This window comes from Microtus pennsylvanicus, chromosome 5, assembly GCF_037038515.1.
Source record: "Microtus pennsylvanicus isolate mMicPen1 chromosome 5, mMicPen1.hap1, whole genome shotgun sequence".
In the NCBI taxonomy this organism is placed as follows: Eukaryota; Metazoa; Chordata; class Mammalia; order Rodentia; family Cricetidae; genus Microtus; species Microtus pennsylvanicus.
The window spans coordinates 55,594,445-55,612,138 of record NC_134583.1 but is presented as its reverse complement, the minus strand read 5'-3'; the positions used below and the strand labels follow the sequence as shown (position 1 = coordinate 55,612,138).

Genomic DNA, 17,694 nt, shown 5'->3' with positions numbered 1-17,694 from the left:
TGGTTAGGCACCACCACAACCAGCTGTGTTTTCCAAATCAGTCTGTTTTAAAGAAAGTTTAAGTCATACAAATTAATTTTGTAAAAAAACTAAGGTTCCAGAAACGGGTAGGAGGAGATGTTTTTATGGCTGAAGAGAGACATTTCAAAAGGGTCTTCAAGTCCCACCCACAGATGTTATTATCATCCTTATGTCAGTTCCAGTCCCTAGAATACCATGAAAAAACAAGTATACATACCTAGGTCCTGCACACCACTTTATAATCAAAACCATCAGCTAAATAGCCTTTTTCCCAGACTCAGGTGCGACAAATGAGGTCACTTTGGAAGCAGAATTTAAAAGAGCACCATAAAACCTGGTAATCAAAATAGTATTTCAATACAACACTTTATGATCAAAAAGCAAAATTCATGAACAAGATATGAAATTTTTAATAAGGAAGGATCTGTATTATTGATTTTTTTCTTTTGCCTTAGGCTCCAATATGATTCAGCTCAACACTTTCTTACTTCCTTCTGTTCCAAGGCAAGACACCACACATCTGCACAATGGAATATGCAAAGGAGGCCAATTTGTGCTTGCCACATCACTCTGAGCCAGGGAAGCACTGGGGAGTGAGCACCCAGGACCAGACTCAGCAAACAACGCTTCGCAGGATAAGGAGGGTTGGTTCCTGTCTCACACTGTTTTCCATTTCTTGCTATGTCTGGAAATATATAAAGAAAAGATATTTACATAGCTTACAATTCTGTAGGCCCAAAAGCATGGCACCAGCATCTGTGTGGGGCCCCTAAAGTGAGGGCTCTATGCTGCGCATGGGCAAAGACGGGAGAGAAGCTGGAGCAGGTTCCTACAGAAGAGCTGAATGGACAGAAAAGAAGCAACAGAAAGCCAGTTTACTTTATTAACAAGCCTCCACAGGATAAGCAACTCATCCTTGAGGTAGCTACGTTAATCCCTTTGTGAGTGTAAAGTGCCCACAACCTAATTACCCCTAAAAGATCCCAACCACTCTCAACACTGCCATATTAGAGGCTAAGCCTCAAGATCAGTTTGGGTGATGAGAAACCATGTTCAGACCATAACAGCTCCCAAAGGCCAATAAAATGAGGCTCTCACTGGAGCACAGGCTGTCCTCTTGCCCGATACAACTATTATCACTCCGCACAGAGATAGCAAAGCCCAGCACGCGGTGTTCACATTTCTCCAAGAACTCACTCCACTTTGCATCAGAGAATCCTGCAGTGTAACAGTGAAATCTCCACTTCTAAACAGTCCTGTAGTAGTAAATAATAATAATAAAACAGTATTGATCAGTGTCTACCATTCAAGAGCAAACGCTGTGAGACGGAGAGATAAAAGGGTGCAGTAATCTATTTATCTTTACTGAGCACTGGCAAAATAAATGGTTCCAGAGAAGGTTCTGTGCCCTGAGTTTTAGTTATTCCTTAGCTCTTATTCCTTTAGGGTCAGTGGAGAAGACGTGCATGCCATCAGGGCTGTGGATCAGAAGGGATGGTAGCAGGTGATTCTGCACTCTCCACTAAGGTAGCAGGGAAAGAAGAAATGATTCCTTAACCAATGCAAATTGGAGAACTTTTCTAGAATTGAAAGGAATGTGTTTTGAAAATAAACAATGAAGGGAAGGCTATCCCTGATAAGAGAGGCCTCTGCGATTACTAACAAGAAACCAGTTGGGGGATGGAGGATGGGCCGAGAAGGGTGAAAAGATAGATGACCTGAACTAATCAGAATCTTCAAAGAGTCCTCGGAGAAATGCCTCGAAACAAAAGACGAGATTGTAGGCGAGGCTATGTCCTTTTCCTACTGATGTGTGGACTCTGTAATGGAATTATCAGACTCAGTTACTAAGACTGCAGTTCTGATAACCTCTTCACCACCCATAGAGTGTACTAAACAGACGGGGCAACTGTCAATACACTTTAAGGACCGGCATCCAGAGAGACAGGAAGCACCTAGCCCAGAGAGCAATGCTCACATGACCACTAAGTTGAGTCACCACATTCTGGAATGGGGCCTGTGGGCTCCGTGCCCGCCCGCGGTGGTGGTGCTCACCGAGGGCCAAGCCAAATCAAAGGTTTGCAAAAGACTCTGAGCCAGGGAAGATCCTGGAGGTGGCAGACCCAAAGGGCCTGAGCCCACACTCAACGAACCAATGGCCGTGGAGAAGGGGCGGGCCGTCGGGAGTGCTGCAGGGCCGGAGGGCGCCCCAGCCTCAGCGCCGCCGACAGGTTAGCTGCCTAGCCCGGGCCCATGCTGGAACCTCCCGCAATCCAGAGGTGTGCAGCTGCGCTCGCGGGCGCGCTCCTCCTGCTGCTTTTCCTGCTGCTGGTCCGCCAGCTCCTGAGGCAGAGGCGACCGGCGGGCTTCCCCCCGGGGCCGCCGCGGCTGCCATTCATCGGCAACCTCTGCTCCCTGGCCACGTCTGCCGAGCTTCCCCACGTCTACATGAGGAAGCAGAGCCGGGTGTATGGCGAGGTAGGCCGCGACGCAGACCCTCTCCCGTCAGAAGCAGCGGCCAGCGGGAATCCCGCCTCGAGGGCCGTGCCCCCGACCGGAAGCCGCCCCACTGCTGTCACCACAGGCGCTCAGGGTCCAGATTCCCCGCCCATGGGCGAGCATGTGCGCATGCGTGTGTGGCCTGTACCCTGTCTGAGATGCCTGCCCCTAAGAGGAACTTCTTGGCCCTGTGGCCCCTGAGTTTGAATGAAGACGTTGTGAGTTTCTAAGACAGGGTTAGTGTTAGTGCGGGTTGCCATTTAATTTTTTAATTTTTTTTTTTTACGTTTAACACTAAACAGCCCTTAATTTTCTGAACCTTAACTTTTCTTCATCGGGGTACTTAGGATAGTCGTAACCAAAAGCAGTAAAATGCTACCCAAATGCATTGGCTATTATATATGATTTTGGTTACTATATGTGAAAGCAGCTACCTTTCACGTATAGTATTAGGAGTTGACCATAGAGACTGACATGCTAAGTAAGTGCTCTACCACTGAGACACACACCACTCCAATAGAAATTTATTATGCCTACAAATGTAAAATTATCTTTAAACCAGTTATTTGGAGTGGCTTCTCGTTGAATAGGAAATTAAAGTTTTTATACATAAATATTTGAGCTGAAAGGAATTCTTTATTTACTATGAATAGTCAAAAGGACAAGTGATATAGGTCTACTACAGTAAGCTAAAATTAAAATATAAGTGCGTGGAAGACTACCATCAAGGAATTTGGCCTGAATAATTTTGTTTCTGGTACACTGAGAAAACTACATTGTTTACAGTGACAATTTACTATACATCAATAAAGCTAACCTGTGCTAATAGCTGCTAAACTGCAAGGGGCAAAACTGAAGATGTGTGCACTGCATAGTAAACATCGTACTGTTAGGTTTAATTACCACCAGACATTAACTCTCTTTAAGCTGCTGCTGCATTTGATCTTAACGCTAGCTGTGGGACACCCCTGAAGATCTCCCATTAACTTAGAGATAGTTCTCAATTCTGACAGTGTCAAAATTAGTCTAAGTTGTTAAAATACTAATCATTTTTTGTACAGTAGGAGACTGTTACCTCCTGTACTTCAGAAAGGTTGTAGGAAGCGGTTTATAGGGGTTATTTTCCCACAATCTCTCGTTTACATTTGAGATGTGTAGTCAAATCTGAACTTCCCTGCTTTTGTGCACTGTGAGTTGAGTCTTTTATAATTTTTGAAAGAGAAATAGCAGTGCCCAAGATTCATATTTCTGTCTAAGCAATCCTATATGGAAATGTGCTGCGGCATAAAGTGCCATTTCTTTGGGGAGTCACTCTTGATTGTTTCAGCTTCCGCTGTGCTTAGATTCTTAATGTAGATTTTGAGCAGCATTCCATAGCTAGCAAAGTTGATATAAGTAGATTTGTCAGACTTTCAGACAATACTCTCACAGGCAATAAAGATGATTATTTTGCATTACAGCAAACAGAACTGGCAGCTTATTAATTTGTTTTATGGAGAACTTTTATTGAGAACTTATTCAAGGCACTGAGTGGGGCTCTGTGGAGAATTTAAAAATGAAAAAAAAATAAGTCATTTTAAAGGTATTTATAATCTGGAAGCCAGAAAGATGAAAATGTTTCAGGTTCAAACTAGTATTAAATTAATGTCATGAAAGATTTTATGTGAGCTGTGATGGCTCAAAGCAAAGAGAATAAAAAAATGTATATATTTTTAAAAACTACATGGGATATAGTCTCTAAAGGTAATATGGCAATCAAGAGGGACATTCCAAATGAGGAAACAGATCAAGCACACCTTTCTAGACCTGGACGGAGGGAGGGCCTTGGACTTCCCACAAGGCAGGGCACCCTGACTTCTCTTAGGTCTGGAAAGCAAGGGGGAGGTGGGGAGGGGGAGAGAAAAGGGAGGATGGGAGGAGGTGGAAATGTTAAATAAATAAAATTTAAAAAATAAAAAAGTAGAAAATATGGCAGTCAGTTACCAGCAGTAGCAGTATGTGCATTTGTTTGCTGTTAGTACTTCGTCAATGATGCTGTAATAATATGCTTAAATATGTTTGCCAAATTCATTAATTCAACATACATGCATCAATTGTCATCATAAGCCATGAACTATGGAGAGGCAGCGTATTACAGTAGGAGTGTGTGGCAGAGGAAACTGTTTACATCATGTCAGTCAAGAAGCAAAAAGGAGTGAAGAGGAGGGGCAGGATCCTGCTTTCAGGGGTACAGGTCCCTTAAAACTTCTGCCCTTTCCATGTAGCACTAAGCTAAAGACTGCATATTTAACATATAAGCCTTTAAGATACATTTAAGATCTGAAGTGATAAGATGTTTGGTCAACTTCTTTTATAACTTGACAACAGAAACAACATTCATGCCGAACAGTTGACTGTGTGGCTTGGGAGGAAATCGAGTCAACGTGGGTCAGGACTTTGTTAGTCAACTTTCTCTCGTGCTCAACACCTCACAAAAACAACTTAGAAAGGAAGGATTCATTTGGGTTGTGGTGCAGAAGGTACAGTTTATGACAGCTACTGGGTCAATTTCTGGTGTAAAGAGTTTACAGTGGCTCCCCACTTTGTACCAAGTAGGAAGCAGAGACAACGTGGCTGGAATCAGGGCCTAGATGACCCTCACTGCCAAGTCCCAGCAACCCCACTACCTACTGTTAGCCTCTACTTCGTAAAGGCTCTGTTAGCTCTCAGAACTGTTCGCAGCTGATAACAGTGTTCAACCACAAGTCTGCGGGGAGACTCTTCACATTCAAACAGGAACTGAACACCTTGAAGGATTAAAAAGTGTGGTTATTAACTGATGGAGTAAAATGTCTATGTAGAGCTAGTTTGGGTGGACAAGAAGTTATGTAAAGATGATACAGAAACTGCTAGAAGGCAGGAATGTTTGCTGTATTTCTGTTTGCATTTCTGCTAGCACAATTATCTCATAATTGACATTTTAAAACTGTTCAATAAATCAAAGATTGAATAAACCTAATCTTGGACTCTTCCACAGATTAAAACAGTTTAAAAGTAAGTTTTTGTAGTTTGATTGATGAAACTTTGCTAAAAGTTCTCAAGTATAATATACAACTAGATCAAGTAAAATTTCCCCCAGTTCTACTCTCTTAACAAACAACTATCTCAATTTCTTGAGTAAACTATAGAACTATAAGTGATTAGTCCTCTTTTTTATAATTCCTAGTGACCACAGTCTGAAGATTTTCCTTGAAATATATTCTCCCTCTGTTCTGCCTTCAGACTCACATAGCTTTCAACCCCAAGGTCTTATGCCATTCTGGTAAAATGATGATCTTGTTTAATTTCCTGCATCAGTACTACTTCCTGTAGATTAATGCCATTCCTGTTTAATTTTCACTGACTACATTTCTGGGGGAAGACTTTTCTTTGCCAACACTAATACTGCTTTGGGAACTGGAAAGATCTCTCATTTGCTTATCTGGTAGCAACACCCTTTGTGCTAAAAATTCCTCCATGGCCTAAAACTAACGCCAATGTGTACAAAAATCTATAAATTTTCCACAACATTCTAAATGTACATACTTCTTTGTCCCAGGGCCCACTCTTGTGCCAAAACCTCTGGTGGAACTGATTGTATTCCTTCTTGATAATCTTTATCACTTTTGCTGACTTACTTCTGAAGAACTTTTGTTATCAGCTAAGACCTCCTTTGTTCTTCTGAAGCAGAATTTATCATGATTAAGTCTACCTTTGTTGTTTACACGAAGATAAGGCTTATCTCGGTCTTTTAGCTGTGAGAAACTCTGGGGCAGTTCCTGGGAGGGTGCAATCCCTGGGATTTATTGATAAACAGGCTTTTCACTGGGTTAGGCCTTTACATTAGGTTAGCTAAAAGACACTTCAGGACACATGACATTATAAGTGAACATGAGGTGATCCTATCATATCTTGGCTAGTTTTTATTGTTAAATTGCCTCACTTGAAGAATTGTCTCAATCCCTTTTCCCAGGGCCTCAAAAGAAATTGTCTTATTGATGTTTGGTATTGTAGGGCCCAGTTCATTGGGGATAGGGCATCCCTAGTGTGATGGCTAATTTTATGTCAATTTGATGTAAGCTGGAGTCACTGGGGAAGAGGGAACCTTGATTGAGAAAATGCCCCCACCAGATTAAGCTGTGGGCAAGCCTTCTCTAGGCTGGTGGTCGTGAGTGCTACAAGAACGTGGGAAGAACAAGTCATGAGGACCAGGTCAGTAAATAACTCTTCCATGGCCTCTGCATCAGTTCCTGCCTCTAAATTCCTGCCTTCCTTGTATTCCTACTCTGACTTCCTTCATCACGGATTGCGAGGTGGAAGTAGAAGATGGAATAACCCTTTCCTCTCCAAGTTGCTTTTAATCATGGTGTTTTATCACATCAATAGAAACCCAACTAAGAAGCCTGGAAGGTATACTTGGGCTGAATAACAAAGCGAAGAGCTAAAACATAGAACCAGGGATTAAGCCAATAAACAGAGTTCTTCCATGGTTCCTGTCTCCAGATTGCTGCCCCGACTTCCATCACTGATGGACTGTGATCTGGAAGTGTAAACTAAAACAAACCCTCTCTTCCCCTGTGTTGTTTTTGGTCATGGTGTTTATCACAGCAAAACAAATCAAATAGAACATTGGGCAAACAACTCCAGCAAGTTACAGGATTATCCTGTTTTGCTTTCCTCTTAGATGAAAGGTATCTACATGTGTATACATTGTTGCTGACAGAAGTTTCTGTCGGGCCTGGTCCCTTAGCTGTTCAGTTCCAAAGAAACACACAGAGGCATATATTAATTATAAATTGTTTGGCCAATTACCTCAGGTTTATTATTAATTAGCTCATATAACTTAAATTAATCCATAATTCTTATCTACGTTTAGCCATGTGGCTTGGTACCTTATTAGTGAGGCATTCTCCATCCTGCTTCCTCTGTGTCTTGCTGGTGACTGCAGACTGAGCCTTTCCTCTTCCCAGAATTCTCCTAAGCTGATCACCCTGCCTATACTTCCTGCCTGGCTACGGGCCAATCAACATTTTATTAAATCAATACAAGTGACAAATCTTTACATTATCCCACAGCACATGGTAAATATATTTCCTCTAAAGTTAGGTTCCCTTAGAATCCTGGTATTTAGAAAGGTAAATACAATTCCCCCCCCCCCACACACACACAAACACACACAATGCTTGAATTTCAAAGCTGTTTTTTGACTTTTCATTTCCCCTCCCCCACTTCAAGATGATATAATAATAGATTGATGATGCTAGTTATAAATTTGTCTTGGAAATAAAATGAGATTTCTATGTAATAAATATTTGAAGATGGAATGAATTATAATATATCAAAATCAAATACATTTTGTTTTTGTTTTGCCTTGTACCTTAAACCTATTTAATGGCAAACCTTAAAGTAGAATACAGGCTTCTCCTGTCCAGTACTTTTTCCATATACCTTATAAAATGGTTCCAGGCATGGAGTGGTATAACTAATCAAGCTGTCTAGAGATTGTCAACTGACAAATCCTCATGTTTTTAAGGAAGTGGCAAGTAATAAGAGGGATAGGCTTAGAACATGTGGGTCGTTTTGTTGTTTCACTGTACATTTTGCTATTTGATTGTTGTTTTTCTTCTCGAAGATTTTCATTTTAGATCTTGGAGGCATATCAACTGTGGTTCTAAATGGCTATGATATAGTGAAGGAATGCCTTGTCCATCAAAGTGAAATTTTTGCAGATAGACCATGCTTTCCTTTGTTCATGAAGATGACAAAAATGGGAGGTATGTTTTTTCAACTGTTCAATGCACCTATTTTTTGAGATCTCTTAAAAAAAAAGCAATCTTTTCTCATTTTTTCAAACCAATTCCAGTTCCCTCTCCTTCCCCTCCTCCTGCTCCCCACCACCTTCTACCCACTCAACCCCCCCATCCATTCCTCAGAGTGGGTAAGGTTTCCCATGGGTAGTCAACAAAGTTTGACACATCACTTTAGTCTGACACCAGTACCCTCCTCCCTATATCTAGGCCGAGCAATGTATCCCTTCAGAGACAATGGGCTCCAAAAAGCTAGTTCAAGCATTAGGGATAAACAGTGGCCCCACAGACTGCTCCAGCCACACAATTGTCACCCACATTCAGAGTGCTTAGTTTGAGCCTATGCAGGTTCTCCTGCTGTCAGTCCGCAGTCAATGAGTTCAGATCGTCTGTTTCTGTGGGTATCCCCATCATGGTCTTGACCCCTTTGTTTATATTATCTCTCCTCCCTCTCTTCAAGTGGACTCTGGGAGCTGAGTCCAGTTCTAGCGATGGATCTCTGCATCTACTTCCATCAGTCAGTGTACCTACTTTAAATCCCATTCCTTATTTTAAATAATTTTAGTGTAGACAAATTGTTTTGTACTTAGTGAAACCTGGATTTGAGGAAAAATCAGACTGCATTCAATAATAGTTTTAGGCTACTACATGCTAGTTTTATTGCCAATCAGTTCTAAGAAACATAAGTAATGTTTTAAAGAATTAGTACCTGATAAATACTGAAAAAAATTGAGGAGTGCACAGACACACAAGACACGCACATTATGAAGCAGAAATTTCCTTTTGGTCACAATCTTGAGTACTTGGTGACAGACATTTTATCATGTACAAAGGACAGACTTTTTGTAGGACTTAGGAATGATCAGATTTGGATGACTATCTAGTTTACAAGAAAGAAAAGCTGAAAGTTGACACAATTAAGAAGAAAGCAACAATAGAAAGTCTAAAAAAATGGTGACACCAGATAGAACTGATATCTGATTTTGTTGTTGTTGTTGTTTTGTTTTTCAAGACAGGGTTTCTCTGTAGCTTTGGTGCCCGTCCAAGAACTAGCTCTTGTAGAGCAGGCTGGCCTCGAACTCCCAGAGATCCGCCTGCCTCTGCCTCCCGAGTGCTGGGATTAAAGGTGTGTGTCACCACTGCCCGGTGATATCTGATTTTTTACAGTAATGTTCTAAGTTCTGTAATGATACCTCCACAGTTACTTTCAAAAAAAAATTAGTGTCTTGCTTAAATAAGCTAAATGGCAGATATAATAACATTAGTAGATTTTGAATTCATATTTTTCTTTTTTTATTTCATGAGCATTTCTACTACTTTGAACAATTCAAGGCTGCCCTTTACTTTGGCATAGTTACCTTGTTGGGTATCATATTCCTTCAACAGAAGGAAATTTGTATTATAAAAATCTGATTTCTTTCAAACAGAAACTTTGAATTTGGAGGTATTTGTTAAATCCAAATTATATTTTGTCCATAGAACATATAATCACTTGCCTTTTATAAACTATTTTTATCATATATATATATATATATATGTATGTATATATATACATATATATATACACACATATCTTACAGGTATGTTTGAGGAAAGCTGAGTAATAGATTTATGTAGGCCTAGTTTATATTTTTGATTACATAAGACTAGATGGTTTCTTGTAAAAAAAAAAAAAGATTATTATAGATCTTTTCTGCCAGTCCTTTCATGAGGTTTAGCTATGTTCTATGGCTTTTGAGCAACATCAACTAGGGCACAATCATGTACTTAGATAATTGGGAGCTAAAATCACTGACTATCCATCTTTGGATTTTTTCCTTTCTGTTTTTTATTCCACAGCATCTTAAATACAGAGAAATATGAATTACACACCATTTTTAATACTTTTCTTTCAGGCTTACTCAATTCTAGATATGGCCGTGGATGGACTGATCACAGAAGATTGGCTGTTAACAGTTTTCACTATTTTGGATGTGGTCAGAAATCTTTCGAATCTAAAATCTTAGAAGAAACTCAGTTTTTAATTGATGCTATTAAAACTTACAAAGGCAAACCTCTTGACCTCAAGCAACTAATAACAAATGCTGTTTCAAACATCACCAATCTGATCCTTTTTGGAGAACGGTTCACTTATGAAGACACTGATTTTCAGCACATGATCGAGTTATTTAGTGAGAACGTGGAACTAGCTGCCAGTGCTCCGGTCTTCCTGTATAATGCGTTTCCATGGATTGGCATCTTACCTTTTGGAAAGCACCAAAAGCTATTCAGAAATGCAGATGTGGTTTACGATTTCCTTGTAGGACTTATTGAAAAAACTGCAGTCAACAGAAAGCCTCATTTACCTCAGAATTTTGTTGATGCCTATTTAGATGAGATGGATCGAGGTAAAAATGATCCTTTATCTACGTTCTCCAAAGAGAATCTAATTTTCTCAGTGGGTGAACTCATCATTGCTGGAACGGAGACCACAACTAATGTGCTTCGCTGGGCAATTCTTTTTATGGCCCTTTACCCTAGTATTCAAGGTAAGGGTAACCTTGACCTCACAGTCTCTCCTTCCATTAGGACTCGCATGCTTTAGAGTGTTTGGCCATGCTTAAAGCAGTTTTACGAACTCCGACTATGGTAGCCAAGAAGGAAAATATCTCATAATTATGGTTTTCAAATCTAGTATTTCAATACAAATTTAAGAAAGGAAGAAAAGCATCTGAAGGTTAGGCATGGTGGTAATATTCCTCTAATCTCAGAACTCAGGAGGCTGAGGCAGGAGAATCTCAAGTTCAAGGCTACCACAGCCTACATAGTAAGTTTAAAACCAACCTGAGATATATAGAATAACATTGTGTTTAAAAAAAAAACTTTAAAATAGACCTTAATATGTATGTTTTATAAAGGATGACGAAAGTTAAGAGTATGGAAGCTACAAAATTGGTGTCTGAACTCTGCTTTTTCTTATTTAGGTCTAATATTTCATTATTTTCCTTGCTGACAGTGATACTACTCTGATTCTAGGCTAATTACAAATTTATTCATAATCCTTTTCTTGACCTTACCCAGAGTGTTGGTTATTACTAATGAAACATATAGGGGGAATATAATTAATTCATTTAACTACCAGATGATGAAAAATTCAAATCTAGATATACCCATATTCTGTTGATTTGTTATGGGTTATCTTTGTTGTACCCCCCCAAAATAAGTTTATATAATTTTAAGAATTTCATAATAACTTTAATATGTTTCTCTGACAGGACAAGTTCATAAAGAGATTGATTTAATTATGGGTTACAATAGGAGGCCTTCTTGGGAAGACAAGTGCAAAATGCCTTATACTGAAGCAGTTTTACATGAAGTTTTAAGGTTCTGTAATATAGTTCCACTGGGGATTTTCCATGCAACCTCTGAAGATGCAGTTGTACGTGGTCATTCCATTCCTAAAGACACAACAGTCATTACAAATCTTTATTCTGTTCACTTTGATGAAAAGTACTGGAAAGACCCAGACATATTCTATCCCGAGCGATTTCTGGACAGCAGTGGATATTTTACTAGAAGGGAAGCTTTCATTCCTTTTTCTCTAGGTAAGAAAACATTCACATGTATATAATTTTAGAGTATAACAATGACTCATTATTCATAACATCTCAATCTGAAACAACCTGCTCCAGAGTGCTTAATTCTGAATACTTAAAATTAACTTTTTAGTATTTTTTCTTTTTACTGAAAATAGATTTTTTTCTCACATAGTATATTCTGATTACTGTTTTGTCTCCCTCTACTCCTCCCTGTTCCTCTCCACCTTCCCTCCCGTCTGGATCCATTCCCTTTCTTGTCTCTCATTAGAAAACAAACAGGCTTCTATGGGACAGTAATAAAATATAACAAAGTAAAATATAATAAGACAAAAATTAGCATAAAAACAACAATGGAGTTGGAACAGAACTTGAGAGAAGACACAAGAATAAGAGACCCACTCATCCACACACTCAGGAATCCATAAAAAAACTAAACTGCATATATATATGCATGCAGAGGACCTGGTACAGATGTGTGCAGGCCCTGTGAATACCCAGCTTCTGAGTTGATATGAGCTTCAATCATAACGGATTTAGAGGGCCTTGTTTTCTTGGTGTCCTCCCCTTACATATAACATTGCTTCTTACAGGAGAGGATGGTTTCATTAAAATGATCAACACCTGCTTCTACTCAAAATATCTCTTAGTTGATTAAATAAAGCTAAAGTTGAAAAGCTATGGCTGGCTATTTCAGAAACTTTTTAGCTTATGAATGTGGGGGTTGTTGTCGGACTTCTACAGCAAAAATTCAGTAATAAGTTTGAGAAAATGAAACCCATATAAAGGAAAGGAACAAAGACAACTCCAAGAAAAGCTAGAATCTTGCCTTCTAGTGTATCATGTCATCTCCAACTAGGAAATTCTGCTCCTGCTATGAAATATAGCATGAATCACACAGCTTGGAAGATGGGCTACTTCTTCATCACTAAGGTAAGTACTCCTTGCCGGTTGTGGTGACACATGCCGGCAGGATTTACTGAAGGAAAGTCCTCACTAGGTCAGTTGAAATGGGTTTCCCTTTGATGTCACATCCCAAAGCATGTGATATTATAGTAGATCATAAGCTCTATTGCATTGCGTAGAACTCAGAGATGAGAATAAAATCTTAAGAAGTCCATGATCTGATATATGGAAATAAAGGTATGTGTTTCTTCGATGAAGTGCTAGTTTCTAATCTTTGAGATTTGAGAGACTCATAATATGATGTCTTCAACCTACTTTAAATTACTGATTTTCTGAATGACAGCCAAATATTAGATGTTAATTTTAGTAAATGGTCTTTAAACTTATTTCCTTTTCTGTTCAGGAAGAAGACATTGTCTTGGAGAACAGCTGGCTCGGATGGAAATGTTCTTGTTTTTTACAGCGTTACTTCAGCAATTTCATTTGCATTTTCCACATGAGCTAGTTCCAAACCTGAAACCCAGGTTGGGCATGACATTACAACCCCAGTCCTACCTCATCTGTGCAGAAAAACGCTGAAAGTGCACAACTGTATATTGTGTGATGTTTTACTCTTTTGGCTTTTTGAGGGGCCCACCACCCAGCTCCAAATAAATCACACACAGAGGCTTATTCTGAGTTATGAATGCCAGGCCTTAGCTTGGCTTAGTTCTTATCTTAAATTAACCCATCTACCTTTCCCCTCTGGGGTTTTATCTTTCTTACTTCTGTACCTTACTTTCACTCTTACTCCTGGCTCTGTGACTGGGTGGCTGGCCCCTGACATCCTCCTCCTTCCTCTCTTCTCCTTTGATTTATACTCTCTGCTTGCTAGCCCTGCCTGTCCTTATTCCTGCCTTGATATTGGCTGTTCCGCTCATTAGACAGATCATTAGGTGCTTTAGACAGGCAAAGGATCATAGCTTCACAGTTAAATAAATGCAGCATAATCACACCTTAAAATAATATTTCCCAACAACTGTATTAGGGTTTAATCAATAATAGTATTTGGGCCAAAGCTACAGTTTTATAAAGCCAAGTGAATATATATGCATTGTTTAAAATAGTACTAGAGCAATAACAAGCATTAACTATGTTATTTTTTCTATTGTAGGATGTATTGAACAACACAAAGGTGCAGCTGTTATGTACATATTAAAAGGGGCCATGTATGCACTAAAAAGAGTTCTTGTTAATTGTAAAGTTCCTCTGATCTGGCTCCATCCTGAGGAACTTTGCTTTTTGCTCCCAAACTGACTCCTTTATGATCAAGTGTTGGGATTAGCAGACTGTGGTATCAGTCCAGGACTAAAGAAATAAAACCCCCATAAATGAATTTTGACAACAGAAGTATTCTAGATAATGATGGTAGGCAATGGAAGAGCTTTATATTTAATAAAGACCCTCCCCTTGCTTTCAGATACTCCTCTCTACTATGTATTCATAAGAATTGTGGCATTCTTTCTATAAATAAGAGTTTCTGTGATCCCTGAGCATCCATCCTTAAAGCAGCAGTTCAGTATGTGGAAATAAAGTATGCAGTTGGCTATTTATTCTTTCTTTGTAGGTACAGTCATTACACTGTTTCTGGCACTACTTATTTCTAAAACTAGTCACAGAACTAAAAGACTCAAACATCTTACCTTACTGAGGTCTTAGTTCCAGTCAGGCAGGTTTTCCCAACAATATTCAAATCAAAAGTCTGTTATAGAGACAGGGTAACTTGAGAATGATGAAATGTTATTACTAATTATACCAGGACAAATGGCATATTATCACAGGCCAAAACAAACTGGAATGTATATTCATTCACTAATAGCTATTTTTCATTATTGTTTCTTCCAAAGTTCTTCAAAGAGCCCATGTTCATGTAACTTGTTTTGTGAAGAGTTGTAGTCTTAGAGTAAATAAATATAACAATGGTTTGCATGGTGAGTTTGAATCAAGAGCTCCAGAAAAGGCTCAGCAGTTAAGAGAACATACTGCTCTTGAAGAAGACTTGAATTTAGTTTTTACTGTCCACATCAGATGGCTTACAACTTCCTGTGACTCAAGCTCCAAGAGAATGCAATACTTCTGGCACCCATGGGTATCTACACTCATGGGCATACACATAATTAAAAATAATCTTTTTAAAAAATAGAACATGGATTTAACCTTAATTTGCCTCATCTGGTAAAAATCTCCTAGTTTCTGCGGTTCAAAATCAGTTTTGTGTTGTAGAATATTAGTTTAAGATGTGTTATTTTGTTTATGCTGTGGAATATTTGTTTACTGATGCAAAGATGTGTTGTATATTTTTTGTTGTATTTGTTTAACTCTGTGTGAAGCTGTATTCACTTTGCCTGTATAAAATACCTGATTGGTCTAATAAATGTTGAAATAAGAGCGGCAGGCTGCGTCCCCGGCACCCAGCAGCCCCCACGGCTAGCTTTACCTGAAATAATTACACGGAAACTGTATTCTTTTAAACACCGCTTGGCCCATTTCTATCTAGCCTCTTCTAGGCTAGCTCTCGCACCTGGACTAGCCCATTTCTAATAATGTGCTGTATCCCACGAGCTGGCTTACCAGGAATGATCTTAACCTGCATCTATCTGGAGTGGGAGAACCATGGGGACTCTCCTTGACTCAGCTCCTTTCTCCCAGCCTTCCATTCTGTTTACTCCACCTACCTAAGGGTGGGCCTATCAAAATGGGCCTGGCAGTTTCTTTATTGCTTAACCAATGAAATCAACAGATTGATATATGACACTCCCACATCAAATAAAGAGCTTAAAGGCCAGTAGCAAGGCAGGAGAAAGGATAGGTGGAGCTGACAGGCAGAGAGAATAACAGGGTTTCGTTGTAGTTTTAGAGCCTGTCCTGGAACTAGCTCTTGTAGACCAGGCTGGCCTCGAACTCAGAGATCTGCCTGCCTCTGCCTCCTGAGTGCTGGGATTAAAGGCGTGTGCTACCACCGCCTGGCTTGCTTACATTTTTCTTATACCAAATTATTTGTACAATTTAGTCTATGTAGGTGTTTATCAGATAATGTTAACTCAACCATCTGAAATTACTGATAAAATACTAAATTTTATAAAATATAAATGAATGCAAATTACTATGGAATCCATAATAGAAAATATCCATTTGGGCAAATATACTAACAGATATATTGGGCCTATTCAGTGACTAATGGTTTCTCACTAGTCATAACCTACTAATTAGGATGTTGAAAACCTAACTTTTGATTCAACTTATAGCAACTGAGCATGGTTATTTCTTTTTACATGCTATCAAAGTAATTCTAATTTCAGAAAGTGTAATGACATTGAAAAGACAGAAGGTGAGTGAACAAACTCTGAACAGGGTCATCCATTGACAGCCTAGGTGGATTTGAGAGCATGTGTATGTTCATAGGACAGTCATGGAGAAAATACAGCACATACAAGAAGGCTAGACAAGGAGAGAAAAAGCAAAAAGAAACCAAGCTGTGAAATGCAGAGAATTCTTGATGGTTAAAAGCACTTGATGTTCTTGCAGAGGACCCAAATTCAGTTCTCAGCACCCACATGGCAGCTCACAACCCCCTGTAACTCCAGTTCTGATGCCTCTGGCTTCAGCAGGCACCCACTCTCATGTGCACATAACCACACAGCACATTGGGGGTGGGGTTCGAGAATGAATTAAAAGTAAACCTTTTAAAGAAAACCAAGTTGGCAGATTCCTCAGGCAAACAAATAAACAAAATAAAGTAACAGCCTTACTCTTCTTTTCCTTGCATTTTGTCCATGTGCAAAATGTGCTCCCAGTGTGTACTATGCTTAGAAGATAGTACTGCTTCCATATGTATATGGTATTGCTGCCCTAGACTAGACATATGTATATGATATTTGTGGCCATTTAATTTAATCTGATCTACAAACTAAAATCCTATTTCACTCACACTGGAGATCTGTATTTCCATAAAAATGGTAACTGGGGAAACATTAGCAAAAGGACTTGCATTGAGAGTTTAATAAATTTAACTACAGAATCAAGACAAAGTGAGACAAATGGACCAGAATAGCTATGTGTTTTTATATCATTAGGGGGAAAATACAATTTCAAAAACAATGAGTGATGATGTAACATTGCCTCCTATAGTTGTGCCTAGATTAACCCAGTGCAAAGTGGCTTGAGAATATTGTGAGTTAAAAGGTAAAATACATCTCGCCTACTGTTACTTTAGCAAAAACAAAAAAAAGTGTATTTCACAGTATCAGTTGTTTCCTCTGCTAATTGTATGATTGACTGGGACCTGCATCTTGCTACTGCTGCCCAGGATCACAAGAATCATGCCATGGAACACTAGCATGGCATGGGCAGGGCAGGGGGGATCAAAACATAAGGTGTCGTAGACAGTATATATCACTCCACAAAATTAAAAATTTTAAATCATGAAACATCTGTACTTTAACAATGGAGTATTGCTCAAGTGCACGCCATGCCATTCAAAGCATCTAAGAAGCCCACCTGGTCTCAAAAACCTCCTATGCCCTTGTTCAGATCCCAAGGACCCAAGTTGCTATTACCTCTTCCTGCCTACTGTCCATACCTGCTGCCATGCCTCTGCTCCTGCATGGGTAGAAACCTGCTGCTCAGCTGTAGGCCAGGCCAGTCAGAAAAACACAGAGCCCCTCATTTCCCCAGTGCTGGGCCAAAGGCCAGAAATCCAATACCCAACTCTGAGGGAGACTCTCTGCTTGACCAGAGGTCACACTGGCCACCAGAATACAGAAATGCAAACCACAAGGAACAGAAGACCAAAATGAAACAGAAACCAAAGAATAAACCACCCCTCCAAC

At 39.5% G+C, this 17,694-nt stretch overlaps 1 protein-coding gene across 3 annotated transcripts; it reads left to right on the top strand.

Moving 5' to 3' along the window:
* Positions 1-2,114: 2,114 nt before the first annotated feature.
* On the top strand, positions 2,115-17,108 carry Cyp2r1 (cytochrome P450 family 2 subfamily R member 1). 3 transcript variants are annotated; one of them, XM_075971955.1, is made up of 7 exons: positions 2,115-2,499; positions 8,171-8,312; positions 10,241-10,873; positions 11,600-11,929; positions 13,230-13,350; positions 13,980-15,241; positions 15,638-17,108. In XM_075971955.1, the coding sequence occupies exons 1-6, from the start codon at positions 2,275-2,277 to the stop codon at positions 13,987-13,989; spliced, it is 1,461 nt and encodes a 486-aa protein (XP_075828070.1). In that variant the 5' UTR covers positions 2,115-2,274; the 3' UTR covers positions 13,990-15,241; positions 15,638-17,108. The 3 variants fall into 3 exon arrangements, with proteins under 3 accessions (XP_075828070.1, XP_075828069.1, XP_075828071.1); XM_075971954.1 differs by having other exon boundaries at positions 13,230-15,241; positions 15,638-17,105; XM_075971956.1 differs by lacking the exon at positions 8,171-8,312 and having other exon boundaries at positions 2,379-2,499; positions 13,230-15,241; positions 15,638-17,105.
* Positions 17,109-17,694: the final 586 nt, after the last annotated feature.

Bases quoted from the DNA above. Each gene is read 5' to 3' on its own strand.
- Cyp2r1 (XM_075971954.1), top strand. From the start codon at position 2,275: ATGCTGGAACCTCCCGCAATCCAGAGGTGTGCAGCTGCGCTCGCGGGC. The intron at 2,500-8,170 runs GTAGGCCGCGAC...TTCTTCTCGAAG, and splicing joins AGAGCCGGGTGTATGGCGAG to ATTTTCATTTTAGATCTTGG. The intron at 11,930-13,229 runs GTAAGAAAACAT...TTTTCTGTTCAG, and splicing joins TTTCATTCCTTTTTCTCTAG to GAAGAAGACATTGTCTTGGA.